Source organism: Crocodylus siamensis, chromosome 6 (assembly GCF_052110815.1).
Source record: "Crocodylus siamensis isolate JL-2025a chromosome 6, ASM5211081v1, whole genome shotgun sequence".
NCBI lineage: Eukaryota > Metazoa > Chordata > Crocodylia > Crocodylidae > Crocodylus > Crocodylus siamensis.
In genome coordinates this window covers 3,199,113-3,220,598 of record NC_143400.1, presented here as the reverse complement: position 1 = coordinate 3,220,598, position 21,486 = coordinate 3,199,113, and the positions used below count along the sequence as shown (strand labels likewise).

The following is a 21,486-nucleotide window of genomic DNA, read 5'->3' as shown; positions in this document are numbered from 1 at the left end:
CATCTGGCACACGTGCATGTGGGACCCAGGTGTCCCACACACAGTGCAGGGGGCCAGGGCGCGTGCACACATGTGGGACCCTGGCATCCAGGACACGCAGGTGCACACGCATGGGCTTCAGGCGTCCCCCATAGACACAAGCACACAGGAGCCAGGTGTCCCTGACAGGCATCTGCAGCACGTACCACAAACACGTGCATACGAACTCGGGTGTCTAGGGTGCACAGGCGTGTGCAGAGCCCGGGCATCTGAGATGCGAGTGTGCGTGCGCAGGGAACCTGGGTGTCCAGGAACATGCATGCATGCGCCTGCCCAGAACTCGGGCAGCTGGGGGACACGTGTGCACACGCAACTCAGGAGTTTGGGGGATGCCTGCGTGCACATGCACATACAGGACCCTGGCAGCCAGGGCACGTGTACGCCCCCCAGGCGGCCGGGAGTGTTACGAATTACTCACTTTAGCACTACAGGGCCTTGCTTTAGCCCTGCAAGATTCGTGTACAACGGGCCGCCCGAATCCGGGGTAGGGGCCGGTGTGCGCACACGCTCTGGGCAGCTGGGCCGCGCACACCCCTACATCCGTACACACAAGCCAGGCGTCTGGGACACACCAAGCACACGCAGCTGGGACGCACGAGAACTTGCGTGTCCAGGCTGTGCGCTCGCACGCGCAGGCTGAGCACCCGGGCCAGGGCCTGGCGCACACACTCACGATGCAGTCGTGGTCACACGCACCCCCAGGTGTGTCTGGGCCTCGCGCACCCCCTCCCCGCAGCGGGGCCGCCGTGGCTCCGTGCAGGCCCCGCCCCGCCCCGGGGGGAAACTGAGGCCAGAGGGAGGGGGCCGCGGGCGGCGCCGCCCCCCGCGCGCCGGCCCCGCCAGGGAGACAAAGCCGCCGCCGCCCCCGCGCACCTGGCGGGCGCCCAGGGGGCTGCTCCCGCGCCCCCGCCCCGCCCGCGCCCCCGCCCGGCCCGGCCCCCCCGGCGGGGAGACAAAGGAGCCGGCGGCCGCGCTCCCTCCCGCCGCCTGGCCGCGGCCCCGGACACTCCCCCGCCGCGGGTTACGTGTGTCCGCCGCGCGGCCGCGGGGATTGGCGGCGCCGGGCCGGGCCGGGGGCTGCGGGGGCCGCTGCGCGGGTCTTGCGCGCTATTTCCAGCCCCTCGCGCGCCGCCCAAGATGCGCGGGGCGCTGCTGGCGCTGGCGCTGCTGGCGCTGGGCGGCGGGGGGCGGCCGGCGGGCGCGGAGCGGGAGCGCGAGCGCGAGCGGGAGCGGGAGCGGGCCCCGCTGCGCGAGCGCTTCAAGGTGGTCTTCGCGCCCGTGGTCTGCAAGCGCACGTGCCTCAAGGGGACCTGCCGCGACCGCTGCCAGCCCGGCTCCAACATGACCCTGATTGGCGAGAACGGCCGCGCCGCCGACACGCTCACGGGCTCCGGCTTCCGCGTGGGTGAGGGGACCCCACCCGCCCCCCCGGACCGCGCGGCCGGGGCGCACCCCCACCCACCCAGCCCCGCGCCGGGGTACGCCCCCACCCGCCCCCCGGACCCCCACCCACCCAGCCCCGCGCCGGGGTACGCCCCCACCCACTCACCCCCAGGCCGGGGTACGCCCCCACCCGCCCCCCGGACCGCGCGGCCGGGGCGCACCCCCACCCACCCAGCCCCGCGCCGGGGTACGCCCCCACCCGCCCCCCGGACCCCCACCCACCCAGCCCCGCGCCGGGGTACGCCCCCACCCACTCACCCCCAGGCCGGGGTACGCCCCCACCCGCCCCCCGGACCGCGCGGCCGGGGCACACCCCCACCCACCCAGCCCCGCGCCGGGGTACGCCCCCACCCGCCCCCCGGACCCCCACCCACCCAGCCCCGCGCTGGGGTACGCCCCCACCCACCCAGCCCCGTGCCGGGGCGCACCCCCACCCGCCCCCTGGGCCGGGGTACGCCCCCACCCAGCCCCGGGCCGGGGCGCACCCCCACCCACCCACCCCCGCGCCAGGGTACACCCCCACCCGCCCCCGGGACTGCGCAGCCAGGGTGCACCCCCACCCACTCACCCCCAGGCCGGGGTACGCCCCCACCCGCCCCCCGGACCACGCGGCCGGGGCGCACCCCCACCCACCCACCCCCGGGCCGGGGTACGCCCCCACCCGACCACCCACCCCCCCGGACCCCCAGCCACCCAGCCCCGCGCCGGGGTACGCCCCCACCCACCCAGCCCCGTGCCGGGGCGCACCCCCACCCCCCGCCCCCTGGGCCGGGGTACGCCCCCACCCAGCCCCGGGACCCTCGTGTCCACGGTGCAGCCCCTACCCACAGGACCCTTGCGTGGGACCCTAGAGGGAGGGGACCCTCGTGTCTGAGCCTGCACCCCCCCCAATGGGACCCCTGATCTAGGGGACCCAGGTGTCCAAGGGTGCACCCCTCCACAAGACCCTGGAGTGAGGGGACCCACAGGTCCGGGGCACAGCCCCCAGAGACCCAAGGGACCAGCCCAGGGCTAGAGGGAACGCAGGCGTCGGGGGCTGCAGCCCCTGGGAGGGGACCCGGGTCTCTGGGCCGCCCCCCGGTTTGACAGAGCGGGACCCAGGCGTCCGGGACTGCGCTGACCAGCCCGGAGCATCTGGGCCCCCGGCCCCCTCCCGCTCTTGCCCCCCAGGCCCCTCCCCTCCCAGAGCTGGAGGGAACCCCACACGGCCCTGCACATGCGTGTGTCTGTGAACACACGTGCACCTGCCCCCCCCCACGTCAGAGCTTCCATCAACCCCGCCCCCCTCCAGGGGGAAAGTCTGAGCTCAGCCCTGGCCCGGGCCCAGCCACACACACACACGCCTACACACACATGCACACGCGTTGGCACACATGGTCGCTGGGGCCGGGCCAGCACAAGCCTTGGCCAGCATGGACACGCACACACAGGGCCCAGGCGTCTGGTACGGATACACACACCCAGACACGCAGAACCCAGGTGAGAGACCAGACACGCACACAGAATCCAGGCATCTGATGCACACACATGTGCTCGTATACACACGCACACGCAGAACTCAGGACTGTGTGATGAACACACACAGAGTCCAGGCATTCCAGTCATGTGTGCATGCGCGCACACGCGCACAACCCAGGTGGCTGACACGCACACATACAGGGAACCCAGGCATTTGGTGCACACATGCACACACATACGCCCCCCCCCGGGCATTTTTCTCTCTCACACACAGATGTGCACACGCAGAAAGAGAGAACCCAGGTGTTTCGGACACAGACACTGAATCCAAGCATTTCAGTTACACGCACGCACGCACACACAGCCCCCCAGGTGTCTGAGACCCCTCCACACACACACACACACACACACACACACAACCTGGATGTCTGGGACACAAACACACAGAAACCAGGCATCCAACGTGACATACACACACACTCGCTCACACACGCAGGCACACAACCGCACACGCTCGGGTCTGGCCAGTGTCCTGGAAAGAAATCAGGCGTCGGGTTCCTGCCCCCCCGCGCTCTAAGCCACCAGCCCCCCCTCCCCCCCCAGGTTCCCCGGGGGCCGGGGGTGAGCGTGAGGGGGCGCCTGGCTCCCCTCCAGCCCGGGGGCCGGGGCGAGCACCGGGGGGGGCGCCCAGACGCCGGGGCTCTGCAGCCCTGACTCAGGCAGGATGTGCGGCTGCGGGCTGGCGGGCAAGGAGCCCGGGGCCGTTTCCCGGCTGTGCCAGGGTCACCCCGCGGCCTCCGTCCCAGAGCTGGGGGGGCCCAAGGCCCGGGCGCCCAGCCCCTGCCCAGACCGGCGGAGGAGGGCAGGCGCCCCGCTGTCCTGAGCCAGTCGGGTGCCCGGTGCCCTGCCGGCGCTGGAGAGCCCCGGCGCGGGGTCCCTGGTCCAGGCCGTGACCCGTTGGGGGGAGGGCTGGGATCCTGCCCGGGGAGGGGGTCGACGCTGGGGGCCGCACACCCGGGCTCTCTCCAGCTCTGGGAGGGGAGGGGGGCTGGGGGTGCAGGCTGTGTGGGGGATTGCGCCCGCATGCCTGGGTCCCCTCCCAGCTGGGGGGTGCACGCAGGGTGCTGGGGGGGCGCCCAGACACCTGGGTCTCCTCCCAGCTGGGGGGTGCACGCAGGGTGCTGGGGGGGCGCCCAGACACCTGGGTCTCCTCCCAGCTGGGGGGTGCACGAAGGGTGCTGGGGGGGTGCCCAGATGCCTGGGTCCCCTCCCAGCTGGGGGGTGCACGCGGGGTGCTGGGGGGGCGCCCAGACGCCTGGGTCCCCTCCCAGCTGGGGGGTGCACGCAGGGTGCTGGGGGGGCGCCCAGACACCTGGGTCCCCTCGCAGCTGGGGGGGTGACAGCGGGCGCCGGGGGGGCCCGGATGCCTGGCTCCCATTCTCACGGCTTCCCCGCCCCGCAGTGGTGTGCCCGCTGCCCTGCATGAACGGGGGCCAGTGCACGTCGCGCAGCCACTGCCTCTGCCCCCCCGAGTTCACGGGGCGCTTCTGCCAGGTGCCGGCCGGGCGCCAGGGCGCGGGGGGGGCCGGGGCGGGCGCGGAGGAGCCCGCGGCGGGCGCCAAGCAGGTGCAGGCCGTCTACGCCGTGCAGGTCATCGCCGACGGCCATGACCCCCCCGCCCACGGCCCCAAGGCCACGCTCGGCCACGCCACCTTCACCGTGCCCCTCGGGCCCGGGCATCACTCCGCCGAAGGTACCGGGGGGCCTGGGCGGGGTGAGGGGTCCTGAGTTAGGGGGCAGTGGGGGGCTTGAGGGGGTCCCAGGCAGGTGAGAGGGGTCAGGGGTCCTGAGTGGGGGGAATAGGGGGGTCCAGGCAGGTGTGAGAGGGTCCCTGGGGGGCAGGAGGGGATGAGGGTCCTGAGTGGGGGGGGAGTGGGGGGTCCGGGGGGGGCTTGAGGGAGTCTCAGTGGGGTGGGAAGGGTTAGTGGTCCTGAGCAGGGAGAGATGGGGGTTTGGGGGGCAGAGGGAGTCCCAGGGGAAGGAGGGGGGAGATCCTGTGGGGGGGGCTGGAGGTGGCAGGGGGGTCCTGGATAAGCACGAGGGAGTCCCAGGGGGCAGGAGGGGAGAGCGTGGCCTGAGTGGGGGGCACAGGAGAGTCCCAGGGAGTCTTGGGAGGGTCCCAGGGGGCTGGAGGGGGTGGGGATCCTTTGTGGGGGGGCAGGAGGGTCCGGGGGGGGCTTCAGGGGGTCCCGGGGCGCAAGAGCAAGTCCCAGGGTGCAGGAGGGGTGGGGGTCCTGCATGCAGGGGGTCTGCAGCCCCCATTACCCCTTTTACCCCCTAGTCCAGGTGCACCCCCCACTGGTGAACGTACGAGTCCACCACCCCCCCGAGGCCTCAGTGCAGGTGCATCGCATCGACGGGCTGGGGGCCGAGGGGGGGGGCCCGGGCGCCCCCCAGCACCTCATCCCCCACCCCGGACACAAGCCCCCGGCCCCCCACGCCCGGCCCCACACCCCCAAGCCGCTGGGGCGCTGCTTCCAGGAGACCTTGCCCAAGCAGTCGGTGAGTGGGGGGGCCGGGGGGGGCCGCCGGGGGGGCTGGGCCACCTCTCACCTCCCCTGCGCCCCCCAGTGCGGCAGCAACCCCCTGCCCGGCCTGACCAAGCAGGACGACTGCTGCGGCAGCATCGGCGCATCCTGGGGCCAGAGCAAGTGCCACAAGTGCCCCCACCTCCAATGTGAGCCCCCGGACCCCCGCCAAGCCCCGGGACCCCCTATACCTCCCCGGCACCTCCCCCCGTACCACCCCGGGACCCCCTGGCCCCCCCAGCTGCCCTGGAACCCTCCCTAGACCCTCCTGCCCCCCAATCCCCCCGTGTCCCCCCAGACCCCCCTCGATCCACCTGGGCCTCCATTTGCACCCCCAGGCCAGCCCTGGGACCCCCAGACCCCTCTGTCCCCCTGGTGCTCCTGGGCCCCCCAGACCCAACTGCCCCCCAATCCCCCTGGGTCCCCTCAGCCCGCCCAGAACCCCCCCAGACCCTCCCAGACCCCCCCAACCCTCCCGGCCCCACAACCCCTGCTGGGACCCCCCACCCCACTTTGGGCGCTCCCAGTGCCCCGTGGCCCTCTCGGCCCCTCTACCCCCTTGGCTCCCCCCCGCCCGACGACTTTCCCAGCTGCCTTTGGGCTGCCGCCTGCAAGGAATTTGCCCCCCCCGCACCTGGGGCAGCTGGGGGGAGTCTGGGGCAGCTGGGGGGGTGGGCAGGAGCAGGGGTGGGGGGACAGGGGGGTGTTCATTGCCCCGTTTGTCCCCCCCGCCGCCCGGCTGCCCCCCCCCCCACATTCCTTCCATGGCCCCTCCCTGGCGGCGCGGCCCAGACCCCAGGCCCGAGCCAGGTCCACGCGGCTCCGGAAACGCGGCGGCCAGCCCCCCCCGCCCCCCCGCCTCGCAGCCCCCCCAGGTGGGGGAACCCAGGCAGCCAGCCCCTCCCCCCGACTCACAGCCCCCTCCCCGGATCGGGGGTAACCCAGGCAACCGGGCGGCCAGCCCCCCCCAGCCCCAACTCACCCCCCCCAGGCAGGGGGGAACCCAGGCGTCCTCCCCCCACCCCACCCCAGCTTCCCCCAGTGCGGGCGGCAACCCAGGTGTCGGGGCTGTGTTGCAGACACGGGGGTGCAGAAGACGGGCCCGATCCGGGGGGAGCAGGGGGGCGACTGCCCCCAGGGCTACAAGCGCCTCAACAGCACCCACTGCCAGGGTACGGGCGGGTGTTGTGTAGCTGGGCTGGGGGGGTCCCTGGGGAAGACGGGTGCTTGTGTTCGGGGGGGTGTTGCTCTCTGGCTGTGTAGTGTGTGGTTGCGGAGTTGTGTCACGTTGCATGGCTGCGTGTGGTTGTGCAGTGCGTAGCTGTGTGCTGTTGTGTAGCGGCGTATTGTGCGTCTCCCTGCAGACGTCAATAAGTATGCGCTGCTGGGGGGGCGTGTGTGGTTGTGTGGCTGCGTGCAGTTGTGCAACCGTCCGTTGCGTGTCCCCCGCGCACATCAACCTGTGCGTGCTGCCGGGCATGTGTGCGGTTGTGCGCTGTGTGTGGTTGTGAATCTGTCTGGTTGTATGCAGCAGCATGCGCGTGTGCAGCCATGTGTTGTGCATCCCCGCAGCCATCGATGAGTGTGCGCTGCCCGATATGTGTGTGGTTGTGCACAGTTGTGCAGTGTGTGTTGTGCGTCCCCGCAGACATCAACGAGTGTGCGCTGCCGGGCGTGTGCGCGCTGGGCGACTGCCTCAACACCCAGGGCAGCTTCCGCTGCGCCTGCAAACCCGGGCACGTGCTGGCGCCGTCGCGCACCCAGTGTGTCCGTACGTATGGGGGGCCTGAGGGGCTCGGGGGGGGCTATCTGGGGCTGGGGGCTCCACTGAGGGGGGCACAGGATGGGGGGGCAGGGGTGCAGGTGGGTGGGAGCTGGGGGGTGTCTAGGGGGCAGGGGCAGTCAGTGGGAGGGGGGCTCTGGGTCCATGGGGGCAGGGCAGGGATGGGGGGCACAGGGTGGGGGGCTGCCTGGAGCCCAGCAGGGGATGGTGGCAGGCCTGGGGGGGTCCAGCCGGGAGTTTGGGGGGCTGGGGGCTCTTTGGGAGTGCCCAGGGACCCCCCTTGCCCCCCAGCGGAGAAGCCGGAGGAGAAGAGCCTGTGCTACCGCCTGGTGAGCGCCGAGGGCTGCCAGCACCCGCTGCCCACGCGGCTCACGCGCCAGACCTGCTGCTGCAGCGTGGGCAAGGCCTGGGGCGCCCGCTGCCAGCGCTGCCCAGCCGACGGCACCGGTAGGCACTGCTGGGGGAACGCGCAGTGCGGGGGGCACCGCGGCGGGGAAGCTCGCAGCGCTGACGTGGTGCCCCTCCCCCCCCAGCGGGGTTCAAGGCCATCTGCCCGGCGGGCAAGGGCTACCACATCCTGACCTCGCACCAGACACTGACCATCCAGGGCGAGACCGACTTCACCCTGCACCTGCACCCCGATGGCGCCGCTGGCCTGCCCCCCCCGGGGCCCCCCCGCCCGGCCCCCAGCCTCCCCGTGCCCGGCCCCCCACCCCTCGACCTCCCAGGTCAGTGCTGGACCCCAGAAGCCCCCCTGACCCCCCCCAGGGACCCCAAAGTGATGCCCTCTGACCCCCCAGACCTTCTCCAAGGCCCCCTCAGTGCTGGACCCCCCCACACCCCCTGACCCTCCAGGGCGCCCCCGACCCATCAGGTCAGTGTCAGACCAGCCCCCCCCTCTAAGCCCCCAGAGCCCCTCCAATGCCCCCTCAGGACCACCCAATACCCTGGGCTAGTTGCAGACCCCATGTGCCCCCCCAGACCTTGTCAGCCCTCCCTGCCCCCCTAGGTCAGTACTTCCCCAGGGACCCCCCAGTGATGCCCTCTGAACCCCAGGGATCCCCCAGCATCCCAGTTCAGTGCCCTGACCCCCCCTCAGGACCCCATAGACTTCCTCCCACCCCCTCAAGCCCCCTGCATCCCGGTTGCCCCCTGCCTCCGCAATAGACCCCGTTTCTCAAGGGGGGGCCAAGTCTCCAGGGCCCCCCCCAACCCCCCTCCGTTCTCACTGCTGCCGTCTGCTCTCTCTTGCAGTCGTCAGCCCCGCAGCCATGGTGAGTGGGGACCTGGGGGATGGGGGGGCGCGGGTGGGGGGGGCAGAGCCCTCCTTACTGTCCCCCTCCCCAGCTCCCAGCGTATTCGACCAACTCCGAGGAGCAGCTGGTGGATCAGTTCTACACCAGCCCCACGACGCCCGGCGCCCGCTACCCCGGTAAGGCAAAGTTTTGGGGAAGCTGGCAGCACTGGGGGTCTGGGGGCACTGCAGGGGGGGAAGATTGCAGCACTGGGAGGGCTGAGGGCACTGTTGGGGGGAGCTCGCGGTGCTGGGGGCACTGCTGGGGGAATCTCACAGCGCCGGTGACACCCCCCGGCCCCCCCAGAGGTGGTGGCGCGGCCCACGACGGCCAAGGTGTGGCAGGTGGTGCCGGACCAGTTCACCCGCAGCGCCGTGGAGATCGCCCCCACCCAGGTCACCGGTGAGTCCCGCCCCGAGAACCTGGGCGTCTGGGCTGCGGCCCCCCCCGCTCTCACCCATGGGACCCCCTAATTCAGCCCCCCTTTGCCTTCCTGGGAGTGTGTGGGGGAGTCCCAGGGCTGGGAGGACTACTGCTAAAGCCTGAGTCCCCCCCATGCCTGTGCCCATGCTTGTGTACGTATGTGGGCCCATGCTCACGCCTGTGTCTGCATCGGTGCCCGTGTCTGCCCGTGCATGCAGAGACAGACGAGTGCAAGCTGAACCGAAACATCTGTGGGCACGGGGAGTGTGTCATGGGCGCCACCGACTACACCTGCCTCTGCTACTCAGGCTACCGCTGGCACCCGCAGCGTCGTTTCTGCACTGGTAGGCGGCCTCGCACGAGAGCTGGGCCTCGCACGGGGGCCGGGCCTGCTGTGCCACCCCTCTGCAGGCCGGAGAGGAGGCCAGGGCATGGGGACAGGATCTGTTCCTGTGACATGGGTTTCCATGATAGGATGGGGGGGTGCACATAAGTGTGCAATGTGCATGTGTCATGGTGCATGTACCTGTGGTACCCAGGAGGGCATGTGCTCCCTCCTAGAGGGAGTGTGACACGTGTCCGGCTGCAGGTGTTGGCTGTGCATTATGCACGGGTGATTTGCCCTGCATGTCTTTATAGGAGGCGTGTGATGTGCATGTGACCTGTCATGGCCCCATGGGTGTACATGTGCGTGACACGTGTGGGATATCATCTCCCTGGAGGAGGTGTGCAACATGTGCAACACTTTACTTTCCCATAGGAGAAATGCCACGTGTTGCCTCCATGTAGTAGGCATGTGACATGCATGTGACCCATCACTTTCTCATATGCGTGTGACACATGCGTGTGCAACATGTCACCTCCTATGGGAGGCACAGAACATACATGACACATTTCACATATCATGTCCCTGTAGGAGTGCAACACATGTGCAGCCCATGTACATGTCACTGACCCCGTAGGAGGTACAGGACACACGTGCAAAACATCACTTTTCTATAGGAGGTGTGCAACATACATGCAACATGTTACCTCCCTCATAAGTATGGAAAACATGTGGCATGTCACATCCATATAGGGGGTGTGCAACGTGCAACAAATCACCTCCCCCAGGAGGCATATGATACATGTGTGATGTCACATTTCTATAGGAGTTGTGACATTTGTGCAACACACGCGCAACACATCACCTCCCTATAGCAGACATGTGACACCTGTAAAATGTATCACGTCCCTATATTGGAGGTGTGCGACACGTGTAAAACACATACAACACGTCACCTCCCCTTGGAGGCATGTGACGTGCAACACACATGAACACTCCCCAGGGCCACGGGGAAGTCTGGGGGCTTGTGGGGGGGTCACTCAACATCTCTCCCCCCACCCCCCATGCACAGATGTGAATGAGTGTGAGACAGAGCCGTGCGGGCTGGGCAAAGGCGTGTGCATGAACACAGGCGGCTCCTACAACTGCCACTGCAACCACGGCTACCAGCTCAAGGTGCACAAGGGCGTGCGCTCATGTGTTGGTGAGTCCTTGTGCGAGGGGTCTCAGCCCCACCCCACCCCCGAGCTGGCGAGAACCCAGGTGTCGGGCTCTCATCCTGCCCTGCTCACACCCATCTCCCCCCTCCCTCCCCCCAGACATTGATGAGTGCGCAAAGCCCCATGTGTGCGGGGACGGTGGCACATGCACCAACTACGCCGGGCACTACAAGTGTGACTGTCGCCCTGGTTACCGTGTCAAGCACTCACGCCAGCCCCTCTGCAAAGGTACCACCGAGAACCCAGGCGGCCGGGCCCCCAGGCTCCCCTCCCCTCCCCAGCCTCCCCAGAGCTGGAGGGGACCCAGGGGTCTGGGCCCCCACCCTAGCTCCCGCTGTCTCCTGCAGACATAGACGAGTGCGAGGAGTCCCCGTGCAAACACGGCTGGTGCGAGAACCTGCCTGGCTCCTTCCGTTGCACCTGCCAGGACGGCTTCGCCCCCGCGCCCGACGCCCGCTCCTGCCTCGGTAACACCCCCACCCCATCCCCTGCTCTCACCCCCCAGCCCCCACTGCCCTCCCAGAGCTGGGGAGACCCCCAGCCCCCCCATCAGGGAACCCGCATGTCCTGACCGCTGCTCATGCCTGCAGACGTGAACGAGTGTGAGGGGGGGGCACGGTGCCCCCACGGCGTGTGCGTGAACACACTCGGCTCCTACAAGTGCCAGTGCCCGGCTGGGCTGCGTGCGCGCAAGGATGGGCCCCGGTGCGAGGGTGAGTGGGGGGGGAGCTGGGGGTCACGGGAATCATGGAAGGGCTGGGGGTCATGTAGGGTCATTGGGGAAGGGGCTGGGGCATTGTGGGGATCATGTAGGGTCACGGCGAGGCTGGGGGGCAGTGGGTCATGTATCACTGGGGGGGTTGGGAAGGGGCTCGGGGGTCCTGGGGGACTTTGGGGGCTGTTGGGGAGCTCTGGGGGGTCATGAGGGCTGTTGGGGGTCACGGGGTTGGGAGGTTGTTGGAGATATCTACAGCAACTGGGGAGTTTGGGGGGGTCATGGAGGGGCTGGGACATTGTGGGGGGGTTATTGTGGGGCACCGGGGGGCTGGGCGTCATGGAGGAGTCAGAGGGGGTGATGGGGGTCACAGGGTCATGGGCTGGGAGAGGAGTTGGGGGGTGCTGGCAGGTCACGCAGCGGTCATGGGGTCACCCCCCCCCGTTCCCCTGCAGACATCGATGAGTGTGAGTTCCCAGCAGCCTGTGTGGGTGGCGAGTGTGTGAACACGCTGGGCTCGTACCGCTGCCTCTGCCGCCCTGGCTACCGCCTGCTCAATGGGCGTCGCTGCCAGGGTGAGCACCCGCCACATTGCACGGGGACTGGTGTGGGCACAGGGCAGCCTCAGGCGTCGCACGATGGAGCCCCAGAGCCACCGGGTGGGCATGGGGCAGCCTCGTGCATCGCACAACAGTGGCCTGGAGCTATGGGGTGGCCTTGTGCATCGCACAACAGAGCCCTGGAGCTATGGGGTGGCCTTGTGTGTCGCATATTGGTGTCCTGGAGTTATGGGGTCAGTATAGGGCAGCCTTGTGCATTGCACAATGGAGCCCTGGGGCCATGGGGCAGGCACAGGGCGGCCTCGTGCATTGCACAAGGAAGTGCCAGGGCGCAGGGGCCAGCATGGCGCATAGGTCCTGGGGCATCGCACAAAAGCCTGTGAGCTGGCACACGTGGGTGGTGTACACCAGGGTTTGGCCATGTCACACGGGTGTTTGTGCAAGGCTCTCAGAAGCATGCAAACACCCCCCAGACATCGACGAGTGTGCGCAGGACCCCGGGCTCTGCCTGCCTCATGGCACGTGTGAGAATGTGGATGGCTCCTACGTGTGCACGTGTGAGGAGGGCTATACCCCCACCGAGGACCGGCACAGCTGCGAGGGTGAGCCTGGGGCCCCCATCCTGGGGAGTCCTGGCTGGGGCCTGTCCCCTCCTTGGGGGTCCTGGTTCAGGCCCAATCCTGGGGGGTCCCGGCTGGGGCCAGGAGGGTATGAACGAGGCAGGGGCCACAAGCGCCTTGATTGGGTCCTGGGTGGGGCAGGGGGTGGGGATGAGGCAGGGGCCCTGATCCTGACGCCCCGCACCCCTGCAGCGCTGGAGCCGCTGGTGCACAAGAAGGAGTGCTACCTGAACTTCGACGACACCGTCTTCTGCGACAGCGTCCTGGCCACCAACGTCACGCGGCCCGAGTGCTGCTGCTCCCTGGGCGCCGGCTGGGGCGACCACTGCGAGATCTACCCCTGCCCCGTGCCTGGCTCTGGTACCCGTCCCCCCGCCCGGGCGCCTGGGCTCTCCCCAGCTCTGCGGGAGAGTGGGGGGCTGGATGCCTGGGGTTCCTCCAGCTCTGGGAGGGGCAGGGAGGGGGTGACACACCCTGGCCCCTCCCCCTCTCCCCCCAGCCGAGTTCCACTCTCTCTGCCCCGATGGGAGGGGCTTCATCCTGGACGACAACATCCTCAACTACGGCATCCCGGCGCACAGGGGTGAGCCCCCGGGACCCAGGCGGCCGGGCTGGGGGTGGGGGCGGTGGATGGAGGGGGAATTTCAGGCCCACGCTACCACCCTCCAATGCAAGGGGCTAGAGCAGACCCCAGCCCCGAGCTGGCTGCCTCCGTTCTGCTTGGCTGCTGGCATGTCCCACCCCAGAGCCAGCTGCATTGCAGCCCCGTGTCCCCAGTGCCCAAGACCCCACCCCAGAGGCAGCCGCATCTCTGTTACGCTCAGCTGCCAATGCCCCACCCCAGAGCCAGCTGCAGCACAGACCCGTATCCCCAGACCTGGCACCCCCTGCCCCAGAGCCCGCCGCATTGTAGCCCCGAGCCCCCCCCCGCCCAGAGCAAGCACTGAGGCCCCGGCCCCGCAGACATCGACGAGTGCTCGCTGTTCGGCGCCGAGATCTGCAAGGAGGGCAAGTGCGTGAACACGCAGCCGGGCTACGAGTGCTACTGCAAGCAGGGCTTCTACTACGACGGGAACCTGCTGGAGTGCGTGGGTGAGCGCCCCCCACCTCGCCCGGGGGCCCGATCCTGTGGGGGGCTCGAGGGGAGCTGGGGCCTGTCCCGTCTAGGGGGGCCCCAATCTGGACTCGATCCTGGGGGTTGGGAGGGGGCAGGGGGTCCCGATCCTGGGGTTTCGGCTGACTTGGGGGTGGGGCAGGGAACAGGGGTCTGTTACCACCAGGGAGACCCTGATGTGGACATGATCCTGGAGCCCTGGCTGGAAGGGGGGGGCATAGTCTTGGGGTAGCAGCTGGCTTGAGGGAGGGGTGCAGTGGGGGGCCCGATCCTGGGGTATCGGCTGGTTGGGAGGGGTAGGAGAGGGAGGTGGTGTTGTTGCCTCCGGGGTGGGGGTGGGCCTGATCCAGGCCCGATCCTGGGGTCCTGGCTGGGAGGGATAAGGGGGACCTGTGGGAAGGGGCTAGTCTCTGAGCCCCGCAACCCCCCTGCAGACGTGGACGAGTGCTTGGATGAGTCGAACTGCGTGCACGGCGTGTGCGAGAACACGCGCGGCTCCTATGTGTGCACTTGCCCCGCCCCCACCGTCTACCACCCCCACCACAAGAAGTGCCTCCTGCCTGGGGAGCTCGGTGAGTGCCCCCCCGCGCCCCCCCAGAGTACCCAGGCGTCCTGCCCCCCCGCTGGGAGAGCTCCCGGACATCTGGGCTCGCCCCCCGTTGCCGTGGTAACCCCGTGCCCTCCCCCTAGACGTGGATGAGTGCCGGGACCCCGGGGCCTGCCGCCACGGGCGCTGCATCAACACGCCAGGGTCCTACGTGTGCGAGTGCAGCCCCCCCCGCGTCCTCGACCCTGGCGGGCGCGATTGTGTCCTGCCCGACACCCAGGCAGGTCAGGCACGGGGGGGCGGGAGCACGAGCGTGCGGCCCTGGGGGCAAGCGTGCAACACAGCCCTCCCCTGGTGGGAATGTGCGAGGCTCGGTGGGGAACGTGTGCAGTGTACTTGTGAGCGTGCAACTCCCTAGTTGTGAGTGTGCACCCCCAACCATGCACATGCCTCCACCCATGAGCACCCCTTGCACACCTATGAGTGTGCAACCTCCTCCCAGGCCCACTCCTCCAAACCCCTGCCCCATGGTGCCCAGCTGGGCCCTGTGTGTGCCTTCAAGCCCCCCAGGTGTGAGCTCATGAGGCCCTCGCACACTCACTTTGCCCTTTTATACTTACCCCCTTGTACGCTCACCCCCTTGCATACTCCCCCATGTACACTTATGCCTCTTGTACACTTCTCCTTGTACTCACCTCTTGTGCACTCACCAACCTCTTGCACACTCATCCCTTGCACACTTCCACCTTGCACTCCCCCTGCACACTCTCCCTCTTGCAGTCACCCCCTTGTACACTCTCTTTGCACGTTGATCCCCTTGCACACATACACACCTCTTGCATACTCCCCCTGCTATACTTACCCCCTTGCGGACTCAACCTTTGGCACACTCCCCCGGCACACTCTCCCCCTTTCACTCCCCCACAGCACACTCTCCCCCTTTCACACCCCCGGCACACTCACCCCTGGCACACTCCCTCCCCCAGACCGGGCAGGCGAGCGGCGCGATGTGTGCTGGCAGCGCCGGGGCGAGGACGGGATGTGTGCGGGGCCGCTGGGCGCTGGAGCCGTCACCTTCCACGAGTGCTGCTGTCGCCGCGCCCGCGCCTGGGGGCACCAATGCAGACCTTGCCCCCCCCGCGGCCCCGGTGAGCTGCTTGCACGTGCAGGGCCCAGCCCGGGGGGCCCTGATCCTGGCAGTCCAGACCTGATCCTGCTATGGGTGGTGGGGGCCTGATCCTAGTGGAGGTGTGGTCCTGATTTGGGCCCACTCCTGGAGTGGGGGGAGCGGGATCCTGGCGGGGGGAGTGGTCCTGATCCGGGGAGGGGGCTTGATTCTAGGGTGGAAAGTGTGGTCCTGATTTGGGCCCAGTCCTGGGACACCAGCCAATTTGGGCAGGGAGCAGGGGAGAGGTCCTGCTCCTGGAGGGTGCTGGGGTGTGGGAGGGCCCTGATGCTGGTGCAGGGGTGTGGTCCAGATCCGGGCCTAATCCTGGAGGCAGGGGTGGGGGCCGGGGCTGTGCATGGCTTGACTCGGGGACGCCTGGTCCCCCGGCAGGGCAGCAGTGCCAGTCATCGCAGAGCGAGAGCAACTCTTTCTGGGAGATCAGCCCCCTCTTCCTGGGCAAGGGCCGCAAGGGTGAGTGCGACAGACCCCCGAGGCCTGGTACTTGCGGCCTCCGTTCTACTTGGCAGCTGAGGCGTCCCGCCCCAGAGCCAGCTGCATCTCAGTCTCACCACTTCCGCCCCCCAGAGGATGACAGCTCGGATGAGGACTCTGACGAGTGTCACTGCCTGAACGGCCGCTGCGTCCGCACCTACCACGGCGCCTTGTGCGAGTGCCCGGCCGGCTTCCAGCTCGACGCCAGCCGCACCCGCTGCCTCGGTCAGCCCCCGGGCGCCTGGGGAGCAGGGGGTGCGGGGTACCGGATACCTGGGGTCTCAGTACGGGGAGGGGAGCGTGGGGTGCAGGGGTGTGGGGTGCCGGACAGGTGGGTGCTCTGCCCCATGACTCCCGTCTCCCCCCAGACATCGACGAGTGCCGGGAGCTGAACCAGCGGGGGCTGCTGTGTAAGACCGAGCGCTGCGTCAACACCAGCGGCTCCTACCGCTGCACCTGCAAGCCCGGCTACGTCCGCTCGCGCCCCCACGGCGGCCTCTGCCTGCCCCAGCGCCGCCGGTAACCCCCCCCGGGACTGACCCCCAACCCCTGGGGCCTGACCCCCCCCTCCCCATTTTATAAGGGCCAGAAAAGGGGCATTTGGGGGGATTTTTCCCCCCCACCTTTATATTTTTTACTCTTGCGGTTTTTTATTCTTTTCCTCCTCTTTGCCCCCATTTCCACAGCAACCGGGAAGGGTTACATCCCCCCCCGCATGTTGCAGGTGGGAGCTGGAGTTTGTAAATAAGAGCTAAGGAAGGACGGTGATGATGTTTTAATTAATTAAAGGAAGGGAGAGGATCCCAGCAGCCAGGTGTGGAGTGTGTGTGTCCAGAGGGGCAGGGGCACACTGGGGGCTTGCAAGCATGATGTCACTGGGTTTCCCAGCATACCCTGTGGAAGAAGGTGGACTACAGCTCCCAGCATGCCCTTGGCGCCAGCCCCCACAATGCACCAGGGCAGGGTAGAGTCCTATCCCTTCCTCCTAAATGCCTGCAAACTACTCTTCCCATGATGCCTTGGGGGGCTTGAGACTTCCCTTCCCAAAATGCACTGGGGGGCTGATCCCACCCTGCATCAGGACAGGGTCCAAACTGCAGTTCCTAGGGTGCTCTGCGGCTCCGGCCTGCCAGGCCCACACATGGCAGGGTCCGCGCCCCGCTGCAGACTACATTTCCCATGATGCTTTGCACTAGGGCCACTTCCGTCCCATAATGCACGGGGGGGCGCGGGACTACATATCCCATAAAACCCCGCGCGCTTGAGGGTAAGAGGAGGCTCAAGCTATGACATCATTCCCTGCAGGCGGTTCCCGTGGTGCTTTGCGGCGCCAGGAATGAGGGACAACATTTCCCACACTGCCCCGGGGGAGACGACGCGTCACACAATGGCTCGGACAGTATTAGTTCCCAGAATGCTTTGCGACGGGACCAGACTCCCATTCCCACAATGCCCCGCGCTGGGGGGGGAAAAACTCTACTACCCACAATGCCCCGAGGCGGTGGACTAAAATTCCCACAATGTGTCGCGACGGGGACTGCCGTGGACTCCAATTCCCACAGTGCATCGCGACAGGGCGTCCCAGTACCCCCGAGAGCCGGACTCCATTTCCCACAATGCCGCGCGACATGGCTTCAATCGTCTCTATAATGCAGAGCAACGCCCTCCCTTCTTTTTCCCACAATCCCCTGCGGCATCTTGGCACATCCCTCCCACCTCCAGTATGCAGACTACATTTCCCATGATGGTTTGCCCAACACTCCCGGCTCCCAGAATCCCCTACGCCACCTCCGTTTCCCCCGCATCGGGACCGTGCATCCCAAGGTGCCTTGCCCGTGGCCTGGCGGGAGCGGGGGGCTGGGACCCCTCCTGCTCGGGGCGAGAGCAGTGACACTATCCTCTGTCTCCCGCTTGCCCCCTCCATGCCCCATCCAGAACAAGGCCACATCCTGTGCAGGGCCAAGCGGTTTATTAGTGCAAGAAGCGAGCACAGGCGCGTGCTACGGGGCACACACAGCCCCGGGCCCAGCTGACATTTGTCCCGCCAGGCTGGGGGCTCCTAGGACTCCCGCTGCAGCGCATAGGTCACGCGGGCGGCAGCTGCTGCCAGGAACAAGTATGGCGAGACGAAGATCAGCAGTGCGAGCGCCACGGAGGTCACCGCGTCCCGCACCTGCGGCGCAGCGAGGAGCCAGTTACCCGCTGTCGGGGCCCTGCCCGAGCCCCCAGCCCCGCACCCCGGAGCCAGCCAGCGGTGCCCACAGCCCCACACCTGGCCGCGGAGAGCCAGTGCGCACCTGGTGGCTGACGCGCCGGCCGTAGCGCAGCTTGGTGGCGAAGTGCTCACAGTTCTGGAAGAGGAGGCTGTACCACAGCTTCTTGCCCACCTCGGCCTCCGCCTCGGCCAGGATCTCGCCCACAGGCCGCGGGCAGCGCCTCCGGTCGTCCTTGTTGTTCACGCGGTACCTGTCACCCCTGAGCATGTCGCGGAGGCGCTGCTTCTTCACCACGGCCCAGCCTGCAGAGCCCAGCGTGAGCCGGGAGGAGCTGAGCCATCCACTCTCATCTGGCGGGGAGCGAGGGAGCGCGATGAACCCCCCTGTGCTGCCCACAGACCCTCACCCAGCAGCGCCCGCATGCACCTGGGCAGATCTAGGATCACAAGACGGGGTGCAGCTGAGCTGGGGCATCCTCGCATCGAACCCCAAGCTTTTTTCTCCGACTAAAAATTAACTAGACACTTTACTTGGGACCTGCTGTTCCCTTTAAAATCCACCCCACAACCAAGACGACACCTTTGTCCATCGGCTACGTTGCATCTGCATGCTCACGAGATGGGAAATGGGGCCAAAAATAATCCCAAGATTATTTGAGGACAGATGGGGTTTCTGTCCTCATTACAATGAAACGTGCTTTTTTTCAGCCATGTAAACTTAAACCCAGGCTCCTGAAGCAGCGCGACCGCACGCCCAATGCTTTGCTGAAACTTATTTCCACACCTGAGTGGATGTGAGCAGAGCTGTGTGCCCGGGTGTGTTGCTGCGTATAAACATGACGCACATTTTTCTCCAGTTACAGAAAAATCAGAAGTGTTGCTAACAGGCCGCGGGTAAGGCTCGGTGTAAGATCAAAGGGCCCAGCGCTGTCGTACTCAGTGTGAGATCAAAGTGAGAAATAAGTTGAATGTTTTTGGAACATGCCCTCGTCTGCTAGATGAGATATCATGTTCTTAAAAAAATGCAATATAAGGCAAAATGGGCAAAAGAGGCTGTGTCATTAATCCTGCAGTTGGTACAGTTAAATGTACATCTCATGAGGTTCAACAAGGATAAGTGCAAAGTCCTGCACTTAGGACAGTACAATCCCACACACCAGAACAGGCTGGGGTGACGGGCTGGGCAGGAGCTCTGCAGAAAAGGACCTGGGGTGACCGTGGGCAATAAGCTGAATACGATCCAGCAGCGTGCCCTTGTTGCAGAGAAGGCTACCAGCATCCTGGGCTGCACTGGTAGGAGCGGTGCCAGCAGATCCAGGGCAGTGATTCTTCCCCTCTGTCCAGCACGGGGGAGGCCACATCTGGAGTCCTGTGTCCAGCTGTGAGTCCCCCACTACAGAAAGGATGTGAACACATTGGGGGGAGTCCAGTGGAGGGTGACAAAAGTGGTTGAGGGGCTGGGGGACACGACTGGTGAGGAGAGGCTGAAGGAACTGGGCTCGTTTAATCTGGAGAAGAGAAGACGAAGGGGGATTGAATAGCAGCCTTCAACTCTCTGAAGGGGGCTGCGAAGAAACTGTACTGTTCTTAGTGGGGGCAGACGACAGGACAAGGAGCAATGGGCTTAAGCTGCAGCAAGGGAAGTTGAGGTTAGATGTTAGGAGGAACTCTCTTACAAGGAGGGTGGTGAAACACTGGAACAGGTTATCCAGAAAGGTGGTGCAGTCTCCATCCTTGGAGGTTTTGAAGACCTGACTAGACAAAGCCTTGGCCGGGATGATGTAGTTGGGGCTGGTGCTGCTTGGAGCAGGGAGCTGGACTAGATGCGACCCCTGAGGTCCCTTCAACCCTCATCTTCTCTGATTCTAACTGAAATTCTTACAACAACATTTAGCCACCTTAAGCGTCTTGACAGCACCTCCAGGACTTCCCTCTCTATCACTTCTACACCTTGGTTAATATTACTGCACCTGAGTGAAGGTTTTTAGCCAGAGCTGAAACCCATCTGCAGGGCCGTGAGACACAAGAGGGACGCGGCCAGGAGGGGCTCGGAGATGGCAACATTGCGGCAGAAAGAAGAGGTGGATTAGTGGAACATCACGTCCATTCACAAGGGGTGGGGGGTTAGCACACGTGGGAGGAGGAGTTTGGATGGAATCAGGTAGATGATAAAGAGCCCTGAAGTCAAGCACCTGCTCCTGGATAGAAACACCGCTGCCCCTGCCAGGGAGTTGGCTTTAAAGTCCCGGGGAGAGCAGGAATCAAAGCGGAGCGTGACTGAATCCAGCCCGCCTGGATCCATGCATGTGCAGATGTATGTGCAGACAGACCCATGTGCCTTTCTACACACGCGTGAATGCATGTGAGCCTGTAGGCAAAGGCACACTTGGGGTCCCTTGGTGTGCCCTGGGGACAGGAGGCCGGACTGATGCTTCCACCAAGGGTCTTGGGGTGCCCAGCTGCAGCTGTTGCCCGCCCCATGCCCGGGGGTGCATTTGTGCCCCCAGCCCCTGCAGCACGGCCACCTGTGGGGGCAGAGCTCCTGGCCAAGCTGGCCATCTACATGGGAGGCGCATACTTCATGATGGGCCAAAGCCCGTGACCCCATGGCACATCACAGACGCCTATGGAGGGGCACACCGGAGCCCACCCCAGTGCTGCCCCACTGGCTCAGAGGCCCCCTGCCCCCCCACCTCAGGCCCAGGCATTACCGAGCGGCGACAGGTGGACGACATAGCCGTCACCCACGTACAGGGCCCAGTGCTCGAACAAGGGGCCGAAAATCTGGATCAGATCCCCAGGGTCTGGCTGCAGGAGAGAAGCCGGGGGGAGGGGGGCTCAGGACCCTCCTCGCCCCTCCCAGCATCCCCGTGCCCATTCCCACTGAGCCCCTATGCCCCCCCCCGGACCACCAGCTCCCCCCACCCCCACCCCCGCAGCTCCCTTGAATGACAGGGTGGTGCTCTGGGGGAAGGGGCATGCCACATGCCCCCCGCACCCTGCCCCACAAGCCCTCACCCCAGTGCCGCCCCCAGCCCCGTGCCTGGGCCGTGCCCCTCGCAGCTGAGCTGAGTTCAACGCACAGCCCCAGGCCCCTGCCCCTCTCACCATCTAGAATTGGGGCCAGGCCTGTCCCGCTGCCCCAGCCCCGGTCTCGGCGCGGGGGTCGGGGCCGCTGAGCCGGCCTGCAGCTGGACCGATCCGTCGGGGCCCTCCTGGGAGCCCTGCCAGCGTGGCCGAAGGAGCCGTGGCTGCAGCTGCTCAGAAGGCAGAAGCTGGCACAGAAACGCGCGACAGCCGGTGCGGGGCGTGTCCCCCCGCCGCTTGGCTGGGACTTTCTTCTAGCCCTTTCTCAGGGCCGCTGGCAGCTCGCGGTGACCGGGAAAGGGACCGGAGCAGCCGCGACTTGGGCCCGGGTGCACGGGCCTGAGGCCTGAGCCCTCTCCTGGGGCCGAGCTGAGCTGGGCAGGACGGGGCTTGG

At 66.9% G+C, this 21,486-nt stretch overlaps 2 protein-coding genes across 8 annotated transcripts; one reads left to right on the top strand and one right to left on the bottom strand.

Moving 5' to 3' along the window:
• Nucleotides 1-884: 884 nt before the first annotated feature.
• LTBP3 (latent transforming growth factor beta binding protein 3) lies at nucleotides 885-16,596 on the top strand. Of its 7 annotated transcripts, XM_090054930.1 has the most exons (27): nucleotides 885-1,444; nucleotides 4,403-4,693; nucleotides 5,282-5,502; nucleotides 5,572-5,677; nucleotides 6,608-6,700; nucleotides 7,177-7,299; nucleotides 7,603-7,758; nucleotides 7,845-8,039; nucleotides 8,566-8,585; nucleotides 8,659-8,743; nucleotides 8,913-9,008; nucleotides 9,248-9,373; nucleotides 10,427-10,558; nucleotides 10,674-10,802; nucleotides 10,922-11,041; nucleotides 11,165-11,287; nucleotides 11,745-11,864; nucleotides 12,323-12,451; nucleotides 12,662-12,829; nucleotides 12,969-13,052; nucleotides 13,433-13,561; nucleotides 14,018-14,155; nucleotides 14,274-14,414; nucleotides 15,117-15,278; nucleotides 15,689-15,769; nucleotides 15,884-16,015; nucleotides 16,159-16,596. In XM_090054930.1, the coding sequence occupies exons 1-27, from the start codon at nucleotides 1,177-1,179 to the stop codon at nucleotides 16,311-16,313; spliced, it is 3,723 nt and encodes a 1,240-aa protein (XP_089911056.1). In that variant the 5' UTR covers nucleotides 885-1,176; the 3' UTR covers nucleotides 16,314-16,596. The 7 variants fall into 7 exon arrangements, 6 of the variants coding, with proteins under 6 accessions (XP_089911056.1, XP_089911060.1, XP_089911057.1 ...); XM_090054934.1 differs by lacking the exon at nucleotides 14,274-14,414; XR_016443246.1 differs by lacking the exon at nucleotides 885-1,444 and having other exon boundaries at nucleotides 2,274-4,693; nucleotides 14,274-14,410; nucleotides 16,159-16,297.
• A 1,146-nt stretch (nucleotides 16,597-17,742) lies between these two features.
• On the bottom strand, nucleotides 17,743-21,252 carry LOC149860489 (phospholipase A and acyltransferase 3-like). Its single transcript, XM_090053250.1, has 4 exons — nucleotides 21,114-21,252; nucleotides 20,717-20,813; nucleotides 18,088-18,356; nucleotides 17,743-17,963 (listed from the first exon to the last, which is right to left on the bottom strand). The coding sequence occupies exons 1-4, from the start codon at nucleotides 21,114-21,116 to the stop codon at nucleotides 17,850-17,852; spliced, it is 483 nt and encodes a 160-aa protein (XP_089909376.1). The 5' UTR covers nucleotides 21,117-21,252; the 3' UTR covers nucleotides 17,743-17,849.
• Nucleotides 21,253-21,486: the final 234 nt, after the last annotated feature.